The 18,590-nt window shown below is 40.7% G+C and overlaps 2 protein-coding genes and 1 non-coding gene across 7 annotated transcripts in view; 2 read left to right on the top strand and 1 right to left on the bottom strand.

Moving 5' to 3' along the window:
• The first annotated feature begins 696 nt into the window (after positions 1-696).
• Positions 697-4,991, top strand: LOC112576624. The gene is made up of 6 exons (XM_025259220.1): positions 697-860; positions 1,631-1,858; positions 2,219-2,330; positions 2,820-2,967; positions 3,656-3,805; positions 4,313-4,991. The coding sequence occupies exons 2-6, from the start codon at positions 1,643-1,645 to the stop codon at positions 4,503-4,505; spliced, it is 819 nt and encodes a 272-aa protein (XP_025115005.1). The 5' UTR covers positions 697-860; positions 1,631-1,642; the 3' UTR covers positions 4,506-4,991.
• Trnae-cuc lies at positions 1,217-1,288 on the top strand. Its single transcript has one exon. It is a non-coding gene; the product is annotated as a tRNA-Glu (tRNA).
• A 322-nt stretch (positions 4,992-5,313) lies between the features above and the next one.
• LOC112576623 (epithelial splicing regulatory protein 1-like) overlaps positions 5,314-18,590 on the bottom strand; it is a 42,969-nt gene continuing 29,692 nt past the window's right edge. For 2 of the 5 annotated variants that reach the window (XM_025259218.1, XM_025259217.1), the window contains 5 exons: positions 15,586-15,801; positions 15,198-15,446; positions 14,813-15,101; positions 13,950-14,233; positions 5,314-12,676 (listed from right to left, as the gene is read on the bottom strand). In XM_025259218.1, the coding sequence (XP_025115003.1) occupies positions 12,518-12,676; positions 13,950-14,233; positions 14,813-15,101; positions 15,198-15,446; positions 15,586-15,801 (1,197 nt within the window). In that variant the 3' untranslated portion in view covers positions 5,314-12,517. The other 3 variants (XM_025259216.1, XM_025259215.1, XM_025259219.1) reach the window with 2 other exon arrangements.

Here is an 18,590-nt window from a genome sequence, read left to right as displayed (position 1 = left end):
AGTAAGATCGTGCTCGATACATTCTGTTCAAGCATCTATGGCGTCGCACGTGGCACCCATGTAAAGTCGACATGTCACGTGTCTGTCACAAACTTCCAAATTTCACTATATAGATATGTAGTATGTACAATCAACAAAAAAGCCTATACACCAGGGCTAAATCTTTTAATAAGAGCTAGGCACGTGCTCGATTAACATCTCAACTTTCAAACAATAAGACATCTACGATGATTTAAACCACGGACGTGATTTAAACTAAAGTCTTATATCATCGATCGTTTCGGTAACTCAAGTCAGACATCCTTGCAAAGTTGTAATAGTTTTTTTCATTGATTTCTTTTACGGTACTTACTGATGTTATGAAGAAAAACCATTGGACTTTAGTAACATACGATGAATACAGGCAGACAGGTCACAGATATCTCTTTTAACGTTTATCTCCTATTGCGTGTACTTAAAACCGTTTTGTGCTTTTCGTTCAAACGCAATTAAGGGAGCCGGAGTTTGTTTGGGGCAGAATTTAGTGATTCTCGTCTGAAAGTATAGATTCAAGATTGATTTACATTAAGTTTTACAATAAGATACGACCTCTCATTGTTTTCGTTTTTGCTTTGACGTTTTTCTTCTCCTTTTCATAATTGGACTATAAAATTAAATTTTATTTTAGAAACCAAGTTTGATAACTACTTCAAAGAAATAGTTTTACGAGAGTTGTCGGTCATGATTGGGGCAGGAATATTATTTCTAGGACATATGAATAACTATTATTGATAGTCTTACTGTGCAACTTAATTAGCAGTGACTTGTCGTTTTCTACATCAGCACAATATATATATCTACTGCCATCAAAATCCTAGTGGGTATGTACTAAGCAATCTCGATCTCAACCCATATATGACCACCGATTGCATGAATAATTATAGCTGAATAGCTAGCTGTTTATAAAACCACAGAGTTGTCATAAAGATAAAGCCATATGTATGTAGATATTAATTAACTGGCCTTCGGTCTTTTCGGTCTTCGGTGAAAACCCAACATTTTTCGCGGTCTCTCCTCACCCCCTCCACTTTTTTCGTTCGATCATTATATAGTATAATTGTCAGTGTTGTCACGAGGAAGTGATTGTCAGCATCACAAACGAGGCACATAAAATGTTGACCGACATAAACAAGGCAAGCCATGTACAAATGAATTAAAACTATATGCATGAGCATCTTCCCAAGTGGTCTAGTGGTTAGGATTTCGCGCTCTCACCGCGACGGCCGGGGTTCGATTCCCCGCTTGGGAAAGTAGTTTTTTTTTTTCATCTTTTTACCTATTCATGTGCTAACAACCACAAAGATGATCATCCACATTCAAATCACCAACAGGGGTCCTGCTCCTGGTACGCTGACTGTCGGACAGGGGAATTGTGTTGTTATTGGTTGCTAAATGTATCTTTCAATAACGACCATAACACAGACATCCATTGCAGTGAACTCGGGAGCGACTCTACTGAGTCCGTTACTCCTCCCCCCCCCCCAATACCCGGTGATTCCTGGAATATCATTTTCTCTATAAATGCTAAGAATAACAACTTCCCTTTACTCATCAGTCATGCTGTTACAAGTTTTCAGTCGTGTTCCAACAGGTGGCGACAAGAATGGAGTCGACGGTTGCATGGTCGCTGTCGGCGGAGTGGCGGTCGTTGGCTTTCACGGCAATGATCACAGTGGTGACGTCAGTCTGGTGTTACGTGGGGCGCACCTGGTCCTTCCCCAGCCTGGCGCTGGCCATGTACCTGCCCGGCTTTCTCTCTTTTTTCTTCACGCCAGAGACCTTCCTCAACTACCTGGCACAGGTGCTCGGGGTCGGCAGGGTACGTCCCTAATATATATATTTCCCCAAATGGCTGCGGGTACGATTGAGTAAGTATCAATTATTGCCAAGTTCCAGCGTAAGTCTAATGCCACAGTGTTGACGAGCAATAGGCAAACTAGAAAGGACACGAGAAATAGCCGCATAAGACCTCACCAGGGTACGAAGTTGAGAGCATTGAAGAACGAATGGAAGAGAGGCTACTACACCTGTGGGCCATCTTCCCCCAAACCCACAGAAAAGCCACCAATAGCGGAAGAGGTAAAAGTCTGATCTGATGATGGTGTGGGGGTCGCAGGGTCCTGATGCTGTGCGTGTTTGTGTGTTAGTGTGTGTGTTCAGGAACATGTTTATTGACCAGTTTCAGGAGGCCGTGGCGTGGTCAGCTGTAGGGGCCGCCCTAGCTGTGGTCATAGTAGGGAGTTGTCTCGCCATGGACCTTCTGCTGGGCTGGGCTCACATGACTCCCCCAGGTCAGTCCTTATAAGGTGAAATACAGTTATGTTAACCAGTCTGGTTATCTCGACACTTTCTCGAATCAGTTGACTCCTCTTTCTCCGTCCTTCTTTGTCGTTCGTTTCTTCATTGAGAAGTCCTCGTGAGTTTATTCTTTTCTTTAGTTCAAACATTTCTTTTTGTTTATTTACTTTTCTTTCTTTTGTTTTACTGGTGATGTTAGTACTGCTGCTGACCAGAAAAGACAGGTGATGGGTAGGCGTTAGCTGGGTACCATTAGGGTGTGACGTCATGCGAGAAGATTTTCCAGCGCGTTTACTGTCAGCGGAGCGGATAGCTGAGTGGTTAGAGCACTGGCGTCCGAACTGAGAGGCAGAGAGGAAGAAGAAATGGGCACCGCCTTCACGTAAAGCTGGCCCAGAGAAAAGCAAGGTCTCGTTCCCTAATGGCGTGAAAAAGCACTGTCAGTATACGCAAGAGGCTGAACATATTTTTTCCCATCGCAGATATCCACAACAAACAACAGCAAGGTAGAACGTCGTGGACAGCAGTTGCTGACTTTCTGGCTGCAGGCGGGGAGGAGCTGGGATGGAGGTGCTTTCTGCTGCCGACCCTCATCAGCGTCTACTCTCCCCTCAAAGCACTCACGCTCTGGTAAGTACTTCTACGCATTTTACTTTGGTCTTTAAAAAAAAAAATAGAGAACAGAAAAGATGAGAACAGAAAAAAGGGAAATTAGCGAGGGTATAAACTCCACATTCAGTTATAGACAAGTGTTTGTTAAAAAGTCATTCTGGAATAGGTCCAGCAAGAGACGAAAATATATGTGATGTTACAGCATGACGAGAGGGGGGAGGGACAGGGGAATATGGTGTACCCGGGGCTTGGTCAGTGGATTTTTTCCTTCTTTTCTTATTGACATATAACATTTTTAACTTTGGGGATATTTTCTATCGAGCGGGGTACTACAAGTTTGATCCTTTAGTGACATTTTTCCTCGTTTACTCACGTGTAAACAACTCTGTGACAAGCAGTGATGTAGATCCCAGTGTACTTGTCCTAATGTTAGCAATCTTTATTACGCTACTGAATGAAATGCAGATATTGACAATCAAATTGTAAACATATTATTATGTACTGGGAAAATAATTTACAATTACAAGGGGCTCGGAGAGATCGTCTACCCCAGGGCCCGTGCTGGCTCTCGGCGGCCCTTCGATTTACACAAGAATTTCACATTCGCACGTCACTATATTGTATGTTAGTCTTCCCACAGTAGGAATTTGAGAGTATAAACTCGCCAGAGGCATGCAGATGTCACGTGACATGCTTTGTGTGGCAGCGGGATGGCGTGGGGCTTGTTCCACGTACCGGTGATGGTGCTCCTGACTCGTCGTCTGAAGACCCCGCGACCGCTGCTGACCATCACGGTACAGGCCATCGCCGTCCTGCTGGCGGCCTTTCCCCATGGATTTGTCGCCATCATGTCCGGGTGAGACGTTTGACGTAGCACTAAATGTCACTATATGGTCTGGGTGAGTCGCCAGACGGTAGCTATACATTCTGATGTGATGTGTGGTTGAGTGGTGTGACTGTAGCGCCAGATGTCACTATATTGTCTGAGTGAATGGCGATAACACTATATGAGTGAGTGTGTGACGGTAGAACTAGATGTCGCTATATGTCTGGGTGAGGTGTGTGGCTATGTCACTGTTCTATACAGGTGAATCGTCTGCCTACCTTGTCCGTTTTAGTGTCTTCTTATTTTTTTCAGCGATCTCTAGCAACTGATTGATCATCTCATCACCATAAAAAGAATGATTCATATTTTTTTGTTTGTTAATTAACTCTGTTTATTTTTATTTGTCCTTTTGCAACTTTTTTCTTATTTCGACCACATCGTCGTTCAATAAATATTTAGAGAGAGAGAGATAATAAAAGCTAGCGCGTAAAGAAAACCTAAATGCACCCCAAGTACAACCTTTCTCCCTGTTGCCAGGTATTCCGTGTGGTCCTCAACAACGATGCACTTTGTGTGGAACACCATCAATCCCAGGCTGCTGGGGAGCATCTACATGCAGACCCCGGGTCAAGTCACGGGACCGCAATGGCTCATCAACGGCGAGGGCTTGATGGGCTGCCTCGTGCAGGGTGTGACCATCCTTTGCTGGCTGCTGTGCTTCGGGCTTTAGGTACCTGCTTACATCGGGGTACGCAGCCACATTTGAGAGACGTCTGAGGGATTTTTAACCAGTACATCCGTCAACAGCTGTTCAGTTTTACAGATGCTCTTGTAAGAGAGAGAACACTGTGCGTTCGATTTTTTTCTTAACTGTCATCAAACAGCTGGCAAACCTGTCGTGGAAACCACACCTGTGAACAGGTCTGCCACCAGTCAGCTGCCTGCCCTGACCAGTGTGCGAGACCGATCATCTTTCATCAGCCTGTCGATGCACACTCTGTATTACATGCAGCTGTGCAGGTCGAAATGCTGGCAGAAAGCAGTCAGTTGTGGAGTCAATGTTGTGTGGACTTGTACACTAACCAGAACAGTAGTATTAAACTTCAGCTGAACATTCACCTAAAAATATTATTGGGAACAACAGACTGCAGCAAAACGATGCACCTTTCACGATAAACATTTCTCCAGATATTTTAATAAAGGTTGTCTGATTGTGTTGTTGAGTATGAACTTAGAAAAGTGGATAACAGTATCCCTTGCGAAATCTCTTCTCATGAGCATAAAGGAATTTGTATGTGTGTGGGTGTGTGTGGAAATGAGAGGATGGGTGGTGGTTTTTTTTTTCTCTGAGCCAGTAATTAAGGTTCTTTAATGGAGTCTATCAACATGCGCTACGTGCAGAGAAAGAGCACCGTTCCTCCAGAGAGGTTCGAGGACGGTTTCTACAAGGTTTGGAGCAGTCTAGAATCAGGACACCACTTTATATGTCTTAGAGTTCCTTGCGTTCCCCCACCCAAACGCCGACAAAGCCAGTCGTGGGTGTTTCTACGGTACGTTTATTACTGCAATAATTTAAACAACAATACTTACACATTGCAATAATTAAAATACACAGTTCTAAAACGATATGTCGTGGGACCATCTGCTCTGCAAGATGGTCCAAAAACTGAAGCGAGACTGAAACCTCCAACAATGTGGGGTCAGCCAGACCTCGAAAAACATGTACGTAAGTATATGAATATCTCTCTATAAATACATCTTGTCCAGTGCATTTGTCGTGAGTGACGGCGCTGCTTCGTATCATAAAAAGGCAAAAAGCAGAAGCTCTCTTGCGCGTGAGTCAGGAAACTGGAATGTTTTGGCCTTTTGTCTGTTATAAATCTCAGCATGTTGTTCATGCTTTGAAAAGCTCAGAAAACAGCGACGAATCAGATAACATTATATATATTCTATCGTCACAGTGTTTTGGAGCATCTATGCAGTGTGGTCCAAATATTAGATAATGAAAAGAAGAAAAGAGAAGGGTAATACAGAGATGTCTAGGAGATCAGTTAAAGGAGTCTTTTGTCATGGGAACCGGAGACATGCTTTTATTATTTTCAGTAATGCCAAGCTGTGAGATATGGTTATTTACCATAACAATTATATTGAGACAGCATGCAAAAACAAAGACAAAGAAAGGGGTTTCGAAATACATCGATTTGGACAGAATTTACTAAGCTCTAAAGAAACATACTCAAAATATTTTATGCAACCTTTCTCTGATTTTTTTAACCCCTTCACTACCCAGTAAATTATCATCCTGTCATGAATCGAGGGCATACTTGAAAGTAACTATTTTTCCAGGTAAAATGAAAAGAGACAAGCTGTTGCAGAGGCAAAGAGGGATCACAACTATCAATGTGAGAATGTCAGAATCTGAGCACTGGGGACGATAACTTTCGAAAGCCTAGCTCAGAACCAATTCTGATTATAGTCGTGTTCAAGCGACTTTTTTTTTTAATTCGAAGATGTGCAAGTTCATTGACTAGTATTTTGTGGCACGTAAAGGACAACTACACAGGACATTTTCAACGGATAAAAATTGCAACAAAAAAACTATTTAAAAATGATACATTACTGAAACACAATAAGGTTTCTACTGGCTAAGCTCTATTTTCATATGTAGTACTTCTCATTCTTCGTCAATATTCGAGTCCAAATAATGTACCCTTGTTAAGGGTAAAGTTGAGACATTTAGATAAACAGCTGTAATGAAAAAATAAAGGGTTATTCAGATCATCGCTTTCAGTGAGACATTGGCAAGTTTTTCTGAAATAGGTGAATTCAGCGGCCAAAAATAAGAAAAATATGAATAATTAAAAACAATGTAAAAAAATGAAACGGAATATAATTAAAAAGAAAAAAAAAAGCCAAGATGAGTGATTAATACGTACGTGAGTACCTGCTTAAGTACATGCACTCTTACTACGCAGATGATGAGATGAAAGGCGTGTTGGTATTATTTACAACTTTTTGTGCTACTCACAGTCTTCTTTTTTTATTTCCACAGCAAAATATCTCTATCAGCGTTCACCAAGCATCAGCATACTTCAAGAAAAGAAAAAAATAAAAAAAAAGAAAAAAAAAGTAAATTTTAAATGCTTCTATCTTTACAAGATTTGTAGAGATCTTAAACCCTGGCAGTGAAAACAGCAAGACAAACAATTAAAGGTCTGAACCAGACGAGGGACAAAAAGGAAGAATTTTAGTAGGGGTGGGTGGGTAGTAGGGATAAATAAAGCCTTGACTGTCCTACAGACTGCAGAAAAAACACTCTTTTTAACACAAATTTGTCACAGAAAATTATCACGACTGTCATCACTTAAGATCGGTTAACAAGAATACAAGATTACTCGTCTTCATTATCATACTCCTTGAGGCAACAAGGAATGCCCACCACCTGACTATCAGAATTCTACAAGTTACACTTAGGGAAACGTAATAAGACATGGGTTAGAGAGTGTCGAGGGGTACCAGACTCTAGAAGAATATAGAGCACCCAACGAGCAAGAAGTAAAACCTTTCATGGCTCTTCTTGCTCGTCAGATTTATTTATTTTTTTAAAGCAAGCAGGTTGGATGTTGAGACTGTTAGTAAAATAAAAGTAGGAACCCCAAACCGCCGTTAAACAATTACCTCCTCCAAAAATAACAAAAGAAACATAAACAGAGGTATATAAATGTAAATCCCATCACACAACACGTTGTTTCAAAGGGTAAGACGCATACAAGAGGGAAAAAGGATGGTTGGAAGAAAAAAAAAAATAAACAGCGTGCAGACAAATGACTAGAGCAAAGACCAGTCCAAAACTGACTCACAAGACAACACACCGTCACCAACATGAAATCGTAAATACCCGCGCCCATGTAAGCTCCATCACCAGACAGATAAACTGTGAAAAGAATTTTTATTGAACATTATGCATATCTACACTAAAAGGAGAATATTCTGAAGTAAAATAATTAAAGTCACAGAAGGCAGCTGGAAGGCGGTAAAATGTACACGTGTATATCGCTGTAAAATTTTTGTTTACAATAAAATAGCAGCAAACAAAGCACAGTTTTTTTTTTCACAAAAAAGGCACAAACGGCGAACATCATACTTATTAAATCTCTAGACAATACAAACGTTCTGAATCGATAAACTGAAATGTTCTTTATACACAGAAAAAATGTACAATATTAATTGTTATCTCCTTAAAATAAAAATATTGTGTTTTTTAAACTTAAAAACAGACATTGGAATGATGACGACACTGCACCCAATGTCAGATTACAAAAGCAGGATCATATTGCACGTGCAATATTTCTGTCCGATTCTTCCAAGACGTCGCTCAATTATTGAGAAATAATCAAATAGTGTCAGAAATCCTGTCAACTGACAACAAACTGGCAGCAGTTTGTAGTAAATAAATAACAAGTTAAAAAGGACTTTGGAGCAGCCCTCCTCAGTCCTCGAGCAAGAAACTACACACAGAGCTGAGACTGAGAAAGGTCAGACAAAAAGGTCTCCTATGAAAACCATATTAGTTCTGCATTACAAGAGCGTTTCTTCTTGTGATATTCTCGCCATTTTAAAATTCTCAAACATGGGGCAGAAGACCTGGACAATATCAGATAAAGACACTTGCACAATACTTTAACTGGTTTTTAACATTTTGCAAAAAAAATCCAAAATGGGCTTAACAGAAGAGAAAGATTTATGTCGCGTTTCGTCCCGTACTGTTTTCATAATAGTAGATAACCCAACAAAGAAAAGTGCACTTTTATGTTCCTTTTTAGTTTAGAGTTCTTCTCAGATATGCAGTTAGTATTCTTTGTAAATAAAAGTGTTTTTCTTTTACAATTAATCAGGAGAAAAGTTGTAAGGGTTATATGAACTGCATAAAGTATAATTTTTTGTATCGATACAGTTTTGAACTATATATTATTTAACCATTAATATACACGAAGTGGTATTTATAAATAAGAAAATGACGATAAGATTTCGGATATTTCAAAATATGAAATTATTTTGATTAGTGTCATTGACTTGGATTGTTACTCCTTTGAAAAGAGTGCAGAATTGCAAATGGAACACTAGACAGGACTGCTTGTGTTCTATCAGCCAAAAGGAATGAGGTCAACCCTACTCCTAACAAGCACTCAAATCTAAGTTCAGGAAGACATCTGTGCAGGAGGCCAATGCCTTATTGCCAAAACGTGTAAGCATTGCATCGCGAGGGCGTTGACATGAAGGAATACGGTACGAACACCTTAGACAACGACATCAATGCGCGCGCACCTGGAGCAGAACGGGTACCCTGCGACTCGTGACTAGATTAGGATATTGCCAGAGCAGGCCGCATTGGTCGGACAGAAGCGACAGCGGCTGTACCAACTCTCACTTCAAAAAAAAAAAAAAAAAAAAAAAAAAAAAAATCATAAAAAATAAATAAAGTTCACTGTAAGACGGAACACATTCCACACCCCGACTCCACCCGAACTATGTCAAACCCAGCGTTCCGAATCCCCTATCTGACCCCTACCTCCCTTCCCCCTAAAAGAAAAAAAAAATTAAACCCACAAAAACTCGGTGTTGGTTGACGAAGACCAGGTATTGCTCAGAAATGTGAGACATATATATGTACATTGTGGTTATATATAAGCCCAAGCAGATGGCACACATCATATTAAAATGTATCACATCAGTGGTCAGGCTACTTAAACTTGAAGAAAACGTGACTAGGGTGAGCGATGATCTACACTGGCAGAGCACCACATTTAACTTCCAATAAAAATTAAAAAAGCCAGTTGAAATTGCGGTTGTTGAGGAGTGCACTTATCTCGGGGCCAGTATTTTCGTAAAGACAGTCCCCATGTCCTCTACCTCACAGTCTCACGGTTGGTTGCTCACCTTGTGATTCTGCACTCTGAGAGGGGAAGAGAGAGAGAGGAAGAGCAGGTGAGAAAGGGGGAAAGGAGAAAACCAGAGTACCTGGAGAAATCTGACGGTCAGCCCTGCGAACAGATGTCACATACAAAATGTCCTGAAACGAGAACTGAACCCAGCTGCATCGCAGAGAAGCTTTGCAACATTTGCTAAGCAATCGTATGAAAATTACCGAAATTTCAGGAACGGTATGGCAATGACTATTACTCACATTTCTTTTTGCTGAACAAAACACCAAGAAAGGGCGATAAGAGACTAATTTTGTTTTCTCCCCTGAACTGAGGCTCGCATTTTGAGGCGCACAGTAGGTACACTAGCCTCTCGTGCCAGATGCGCAACAACTGTAAAATAAAGTGGACCACTTTCTGTGACAAGTGTAGCCATCTGCCTGGGCACAAAATCTGTAGATAAACAATTTTATAGTTGATATCTTGCACAACAAAAATTGCAATAATAATAATCATAGTAATTATAATACAAAGTTGCATCAACAAGTCCCTATCATATGGCCTTTGAAAAAAATCTGGCCACAAGTGAAGGAAATATAACTTCTTTCCAAGGATGCATAAAATAACGACGCTGATATGTAAACAAAAAGAAAAACTGTACACAGTAAGGGCAATATAGAACAAATAACGCACTGCATATAAATGTTTTATGTACACATACTTTCCGTCTCAGACCTGCGTACAGTCGCAAAAACAATCATGGCACAGTAAGTGACACAGCTCTGTGAAATAATCAACCAGTTCTTCCATGTTTTAGTTAGTGAAATGTGGTTATTTAACGAAGAAACCTATGATTTCAAGTTTGTGAAATGTGGTTATTTAGCGATGGAGAACATGACTAAAGGAAGTGGAACGTGGTTAGTTAGCGACGGTTCTCAGATCTTAAAAACAGTGGAATATGGTTAATGAGCGACGATTTCTGTGTTTTGAACAGTGGAATGTGGTTAACGAGCGACAATTTTGTGTTTTAAACAGTGGAATGTAAACAGCAGGCAAATTTTTTCCTAATCACACTGGAGGCAAATACTGTATGAATTTAATGTGATTCCGCTGAAAAGCTCGAAAAGAAATTTGCCAATTTTTCCTCTTAAACACAGCAGCCAGTTTCCAAATATTTTTCATGGCAAACTTGAGAAAAAAAACAAAAAAAAAACTACAACAAAAATAACCGTATTTCAGACGCTGCGCACAAAGATTGTAAAACAAAAACCATGCTAAGAATAAGTAAATAATAGTAAGTGAATAAGTAAACACGAATATATATGTGAGTGAGTGACAAAGATACAGATAATGAGTAAAAACCGTCAAACGCACTAGTCCGATTCTTTCTGTTCTCTTCCAAATCTACAATTGCCCTATTGTAAATACATGATAAATATTTCATTGCCGCTGCTGCTTATTTTCTTGCATAAGTCGGAAGTCATTTTAACTTATTTATGGTAAAGTAGTAATTGTGCTTATTTTAACAGAGAAGGGAATGTGCAAGGAATGCGTTAGGAAGTAGTGACCAAAAAAAAAAAAAAAAAACCAGACACGAGAGGGTGTCTCTACTCACACGTACAAAGTCAGACCTTCCACACTACGCCAGTGATATTCGTTAAAGTAAATTTCTATCAAAATTACATCGAAGTAACCAAGATGAGAAAATCAGATCGAAGACGTTTTTCAGATCAATAAGGCAGCAGGAATGCTTGAGCTTGTTTTCGCGGGAAAACCTTGCCCGAGAGACCAACAAGACATGGAAGTCATGGTTTGTGCATAGTTTACGTATCAGCCATTTCAACACAATGGTAAAGGAACCAGTCAAGGCACAAAGTCAATCATGATTTTTTTTTAACCCTAAAACGTAGTGTCTCTATGTACTTACGCTGTGTCCAACATTAGCAACATGAACATTGGTGAAGTTTGTCGCCGATCTTCCAACTAATTCTTATGTGCCAAACGTGTTCTTAACGTTGATTATTTAAGTTAAAATCTCTCTTCTTTCTTTCAAGTTTGCCAATTTAAAAATCTTCTCGTTCAAAAATGTTTTTCAGTCATTTGTAGCCTGATGCAGTAACACACTGTTTTTACTGGTTTTACATGCGACGTGTAACGGGTGTCTGCATAGAGCTGGTCGATGGAAAGTTGATGATATCCAGATAAATATTATCAACAGGATTCCACATTGTAAAAATATGAATGTATGTTGAAAACTTGACTTCAAAGGCACACATTCTGTTTATTAATGCAAAGAACAACTTTTTTTGTGTACGGCACAAATTTTGAACTTAATACTGCCCCTATAGTCAAGTGGCATTAACTGATTACATAGGAGAGATTAGATGTAGATAAAAATATTAGGAACCAGCTTTGCCTCCAAACAAAAGCTATACTAACTGGTCCTAAAGTGATTAAATTTATATTCATGCAACTTTTTGTGAGCTGCGGCAACAAAAATCATGGAAAATTCTCAGCCATAAAACCAAATATTCAGTTTATATCCATGATCGATTCTTAAAGAAACTGCATTGGAAAATGACACAAGATCTCTGCCTTCCTCTCTCCCTCTTTCTCTGTCCTTCTCTCACACAAACGCACACACAAACTACACAGGCACGCAGTCAAACCAAATACCCAGAGCCGTTGGTCACAGGCGATTGATTCCAAGCAGCACGGGACACGACTGCAAAAAAAAGGAGCGCAGCAGTTTAGGCCTCGGCTGGGTAAAAGTAGACAGAAGCATGTTTGTCTCTTTGTTTTCATCTTCGCCGTCGTCCGTTTAAGCCATGAACAACTCGATGAAGCGATTTCCAAGATGGCGGCGGTTGCGTTCGACGATGGCGCGCTCCGCTTCTCCACGAGAGAGGAAAGTGATGAGAGCATCGCCGTTCAGCTTGCCTTCCGTGTTACGCTGCAGCTGTACGCACTCTGGGGTCACCTGGTCGGCAGAGAAAGTAGAGAGTGTTGGTTTCTCTAACGCCATTGATGCAGAGAGTCAAGATTCTAAACAATGAGGCAAAACGAAATGCGAAGAGTTGTATAAATCACACGCATCATCACAAGATTTAACATGACCATATCGAATGATAAATCGTTGTCTGTTGTTGTTAACATGTTTGCTGTTATTCATCTATGTCATTACATTGGTCCCACAAAGGAATCAGGGGCAACACCATTTTTTTTTTCTTGCGTTTGTGTGTGTGCGCGCGCACGCATACGTGCGTATTCATTTTCTGGTTCTTGTCTACTCAATTATATTCGCTACACTACGCGAATATTTCACCGACCAGCCATCCAGCCCATATCTCTGTGAGAAGCTAGTGACCACAAAATGATCCCAGAACGTAATCAACAATCAAGAATGTCTCAATGGACTTCAAATTTCATGTAAGTAAAACCTTTCAAAAAACAGAACCCAGTGTCGGTGATATATTGATGTGTAACATGCGAAGAACAAGAATCAACAAGTATTGTCCATCCCAGGAAAATAAACAGCAATAAAGGTGACAAAAAAGAAGAAGAAAGAATAGAAAATCGAATTAACATTTGGGTAAAAACAACATAAAACAACGACTACAAAGAAACTGAAAAAAGCGAAAGAAAATTTAGGGTAGGGGGGAAACCCAAACAGAGGACAGTCAGCATAACCAAAGCCAAGCCACATAACTCGCATTTCATCACCATGGCAACAGGATATTACTTCATTGCTATGTTAGAACTCAGTCAAGAAACAAAAAAAAAAAAAAAAAAAAAAAAAAAAAAAATAAATAAAATATAAAAAAAATAAAGAAAAAAAAAAGAAAAAAAAAGTTTATCATTCTATAGATAAAACAAATTCTCGTTACCCCCACATATTCTTATAATAGATTAATAAACTGGGGCAACTTTTGTTATAGAAAACTTTGACCCAGAAAGAAATCTGTTTTCCGAAGATGATTACAGTTTGTGTCTTCCTCTTTTCAAACATTTTAAAACCAACACCGTTTAAAAGATGTGCAAATAATCTTGAACTTAAGGTCGAAGCCCGACAAGGGGGGAAAAAACAAACTGAAACGAAGGACAGAATTGCAAAAACCAGCAACAGCGTCGACAGTAAAGCCCATAACGAAAAGACAGACGATACTGAGCAACAAAAGTGCTATAGGCTGGGCAGGTGGACCGGACAGGTATGTGTGCTCCGAATAGCACGACCTTGTGCCTTCTCGGCCTACCTCGGGAAAGCCTTGGAAATAGTTCATTACATCCTGCACAGTAACATTATAGGGCAGGCCCCGCATAACGATGACGCAGGGCCCCGGATGTGTGAAGTAGGTCTGAGGAGAGACAGGAGGGCTCGGGTACCAGTAGATAATCGGGGGGAAGTAGGTCGGGCGTTGCGGCAGCTGCGTCATGGGAGGCGGGAAGGCTGCTTGCAGCGGCTGGGGTATCTGCGTCACTTGCATCGTGCCGATGGTGGCGGTCGGGTGCGTCGTCAGCTGCAACGTCGGCGCCGTCACTGTGGACATAGAAGACGTGTGGCGTCACTAGACCGTGACAACTTCTTCATGCACACCGTAAAGTACGAGACACAAGTTTAAAATATGTCACGATGAATTTGTCTTCTTACCACAAATCCAATTATTTAGATATTAAGATGGCTTTGACACACTGAACATAACAAAAATAAACGCATTGGATCCGCACGTTCATTACATATTTGTAAGAAAGTTGGATACCAAGATGGATTCTGATCACGTCACGACAATATCAAACTTTTGTGACACCGAACCTCTGTTACATAATTAGTACTGATGAAGTTGAAGAACAACAACAATACCAATCAGTAATGCTACATCCTTTTTGAAAATGTCATCGTCCTTTTTCAATGGCTTTGTTTGAAGTTAACTGCTTTTGCTCCTCGAACTAAAATGACTGGCATAAGGGCCACGCTCACGTACAACACACCTCAAGTTATGGACAATACGGTCAAACTCCTTTATAAAATATTACAAAAATATTAGCAGTTTCAAGGTGTCGGCCATACAACATTCGTGACTCAATGGTGGACTGTGCACCGAGCCACTGGACTACTTACTGATGCCCCCAGCTGACAGGATGGGCCGTTGGTGAAGAGACATGGGCACAGGAGGCATGGAGGCGACTGTATGAGGCACGGAGGCGACCTGAGGCATGATGGGGGTCAGGCCCAGGGTGGGCATGTTGCTGGCCAACACGAGACTCATGTCCTCGCCGCTGCACTGGATGACATCAATGATGCGCTTCTTATTGGCGAAGGTCATAGGGCGTCGGTGCTTGTGCATGGTGGTCAGCGTGGCGGCTTCCTCCGAGTCTAGCTGGATGAACGACTCGCCGGACGGCTCACCCTGCAGGAATGCATGCACGAAGGTGAGAGAAAGAAGAAGAAAAAAAAGAGATATGGGAGAAAACCTGTAGATCAATCCAGGTAAAATCAAGCTTACCTGTGCTGTTAAGACCATGTGGACGCCCTGGTAGACAATGTACTGCGAGAACTCGCCGAGGAACGTCAGGATGTCTGGCACCTGGGCGCCGGCAGGTAAGTTTCGCAGGCGAATGCAGTCGCGGCGGGTGCCGGTGGTGATGAGGTTCTGCGGCACCAGGGGGATGGCAGTGGGCAGCTGCGCGATCAACGGAGGTAACTGATTCTCCGGCTGCTCGGGGTTCCTCGGATCCATGTTACGATTGAGAACCTGCAAGTGGAGGGGCAAAGGGTGAGGTTAATATTTATGTGTTTTCATATATACTTACTCAAAGTAATTATTTTGTTCTTTATAATATTGTATTCATAACTTGCTTTTATAGTGACACAGATGCTGTCGGAAGACTCACCTGTTGCACCTCCGCCGTGGTGCTCTTGAAGAGCTCGATGTAGCGCTGGCCCATGGACTCTCGGTGCTTCTTGAGGGCCTTGCTGGACTCCTCTTCACTAGAGAACAGCACGAAAGCATCTCCCGTGGAACGGCCATCGGGGTAGTGGACGAAGAGGATACCCTCCTCACCGTCCAGGACTTGACAAGAGTTGGGCTCTCTGCTGAAGAATTCCAGCTGTCGTGGACGGGAAAGAAACATCAGCTTTATCGTCAGTAAGGATATCCGATGAGCAACTGTGATGTCTGATAATGAACTGATGTTGTTTTCACGGATGGGGGCATGGTGATGAGGTTGGAGGAAGGTACTAGTATTTTAATCATTGGTCAGCAATTAGAGAGGAGCTTTCATCGTAATCTGTATTTTATTTCTTTTTTTTTGTGTGTCTTTTTTGGTTAGAATGTGTACTAATTTCTTCAGTAGAAGTCTAACATCATTCTTTACAAATTCAAGTTTTAATTCTACTAAAGTGCTGTGCTAAATGCCAACATTTAATAAAATTGGTTACTTGCACTAAATACAACTACATCTAAGAAACAAAACAATATATTTTAAGCGAGAAAAGAAATTCCGAAATCAACCAAAAGATTAAAAAAATTAAAAAAAAACTGGAAAAAATTCTACATTTTCATCGGTGGTTGAACTCTTCTTACTCCTTAGACTGCCTGTTTTTATAACAACAAATGCTCTACAAGAATTGTTTACTTACAATTGTCGAATAAAGTGAAACTCAAACCTTAATTAAAACGACATTTAGTTAGGAAACTCAAAAGGTTGGAAGGGGGAATTGGTGGTTATAATAATGTAAATAAATAATGATATAAAAAAGTTAGGTTTTTTTTTTTAAAAGGTTGATGACAAAAAGGAAAAAAAAAATACACAGTATATTAGTAAAGTTAAAAAATATATGTTTGAAACTATGAATGGGTTCCATTCATTTCTTGAATTACCGAGCTGTTTTTAATCTTAATTTTAATTGTTAAAATTTGAATCTTCTCTGGTGGATGAATAAAGCATTATCCATACCACTAAGGCCGGAATGTTTGTGTGAGGGACAAAATGCCGGGGACAGGCCATATGCTTGCACCAACGGCACAAAAGCAGTGATACAGCCGTTCTGCTTATATATGTTCACCATACTGGCAAACCACGTAGAACAAAAAGCGACATGAAACACAAATCCCTCTGCCCTTCTCACCCCGCCATGCGACTGCCACCAGCGACACCTACATCCGCCTCGTCTGCATTGCATCGCTTTCCTCCAACATCTACCCGCTAGTCCAACCGATACAGCATTCCGTACATCCCATAATATGAAAGAACCATTACAGAGTGTGCGCATGAGTGGGAGTGCGCTGCGCCGTCCTCCCATTGTCTTGGATGGACAGATGGACGTAATTAAGTAAGGTGTACAAAAAAACCCACAACCTCCGGTGACTCAAACCACAGCAAAGCTAGTCTGGAGAGAAAAAGACTGTTCTATCACCATTCCCTCTACAGAAGATATTACACAAAACACACACACACACGCACACACTTGTATACAAGAACCTATAAGGTGTCAAAACAGTGTAAAGTGTCTGGATATGTCAATAACTACAAGCACATCATGACAACATAATGTTAACGCTTAGTCTGTACTAAGCTTTTTTTCTTTCCATTCCTTTTTCTCTCTTCTTTCTTTTCTTCCTTTTGAAGACGGTCGGGTGGGAGAAAAGTAAAAAAAATAAAAAAAATCCAAAAAAAAAAAAAAAATCAGTGTATGCAGCAACAGAAGGACGCAGCCAAAGTTATATATTCCTTCTGTTGATATTTTTTCAGAGATTTTAATTCACGAAGCTTGACTTGCAGTCAAGACAGACATCCCTTTGCCTGAAACATTTCTTAGATGTCCTAATGATACTCTGCTAGGCTCTGAGTAGTTTTTGTTGATAATTTTTCGTAGAGAAGAAAAAGAAACGCATAGTTGATTTTTTTGAGTAACAACAGCCAACGGTTCCCCCGCACCACCAGACAAACCTTTCGTGTGATTCGATTAAGAAAAAAAAAAAAAAAGGACAAACCCGGATGCGACCAAACACAAGTACACCATACGCCACCTTTCCTTTTGTTTTTGCAGGTTACAGACCCCCGACCAGACCACTTACCTTTACCACGTGGTCTTAACCTGCGCAAAAGAGTGCGCAGAACTTCTGCAGCAACCACTGAAAAGGATAGCGGATTACGAAGGAATGCAAGTCGAGGTCGCAGACTTTCATTCAGGAACTATGTGGATGGCTGAGGGTGGTTGACAACCACCCCAGTGTGCGTGGTGTGAGTCAATAGGTTTCACAGTGTCAGTGGATGTAAATGTTTTGTGGATGTCAGTGAGTGTCATTGGTTTTACAACGTCACTAGGTGTCATTGTTTCCACGTTGTCAATGGGTGTCATTGGGTTTGGTTTTTTTCTTACAGAATCAACTTGTGTGGTTAGTTTATCGTGGCAACAAGAGTTTGTAGATTTTACTTTCGAAAATTAATGGATTCATAAGCGGGAAGTTTCTGTATCTGGTGATAGACTGTTGCCTGTAGAGAATTATTTCTTCTGTTGTACAAGCTATTGTGTAGAAACAATATCCTTTTCCTACATGCTTTGGTAAATAGAAAAACAAATTCAGGCCTAACTTAGGGGTATATGTATCTAAGTCCTCCATGGATGAAATAGTCAAGAAAATTAGCAAAAGGGGATTCATGTTTCTTTAAGGTGATCAAGACGACAGTGTCCACTGGAAGATCTTTAAGAACCACTAACAAGTCTGTGTGTTCGCATTTGTGGATGTGTGTGCATGTGTGTGACACTTCTTTACTGTCGCTTTTTACATCCGACACAGCTGACGTCCGTCACTCACGTGTCCTAAAATAGTTTTTCTCTAATAAATTTGTCATTAAGACGTTAACTGCCACAATGTGTTGGCGGATGACAAATC

Source organism: Pomacea canaliculata, linkage group LG12 (genome assembly GCF_003073045.1).
Source record: "Pomacea canaliculata isolate SZHN2017 linkage group LG12, ASM307304v1, whole genome shotgun sequence".
NCBI lineage: Eukaryota > Metazoa > Mollusca > Gastropoda > Architaenioglossa > Ampullariidae > Pomacea > Pomacea canaliculata.
Note: the sequence above shows the minus strand (reverse complement) of the source record. Positions and strands in the feature narration are given on the sequence as shown.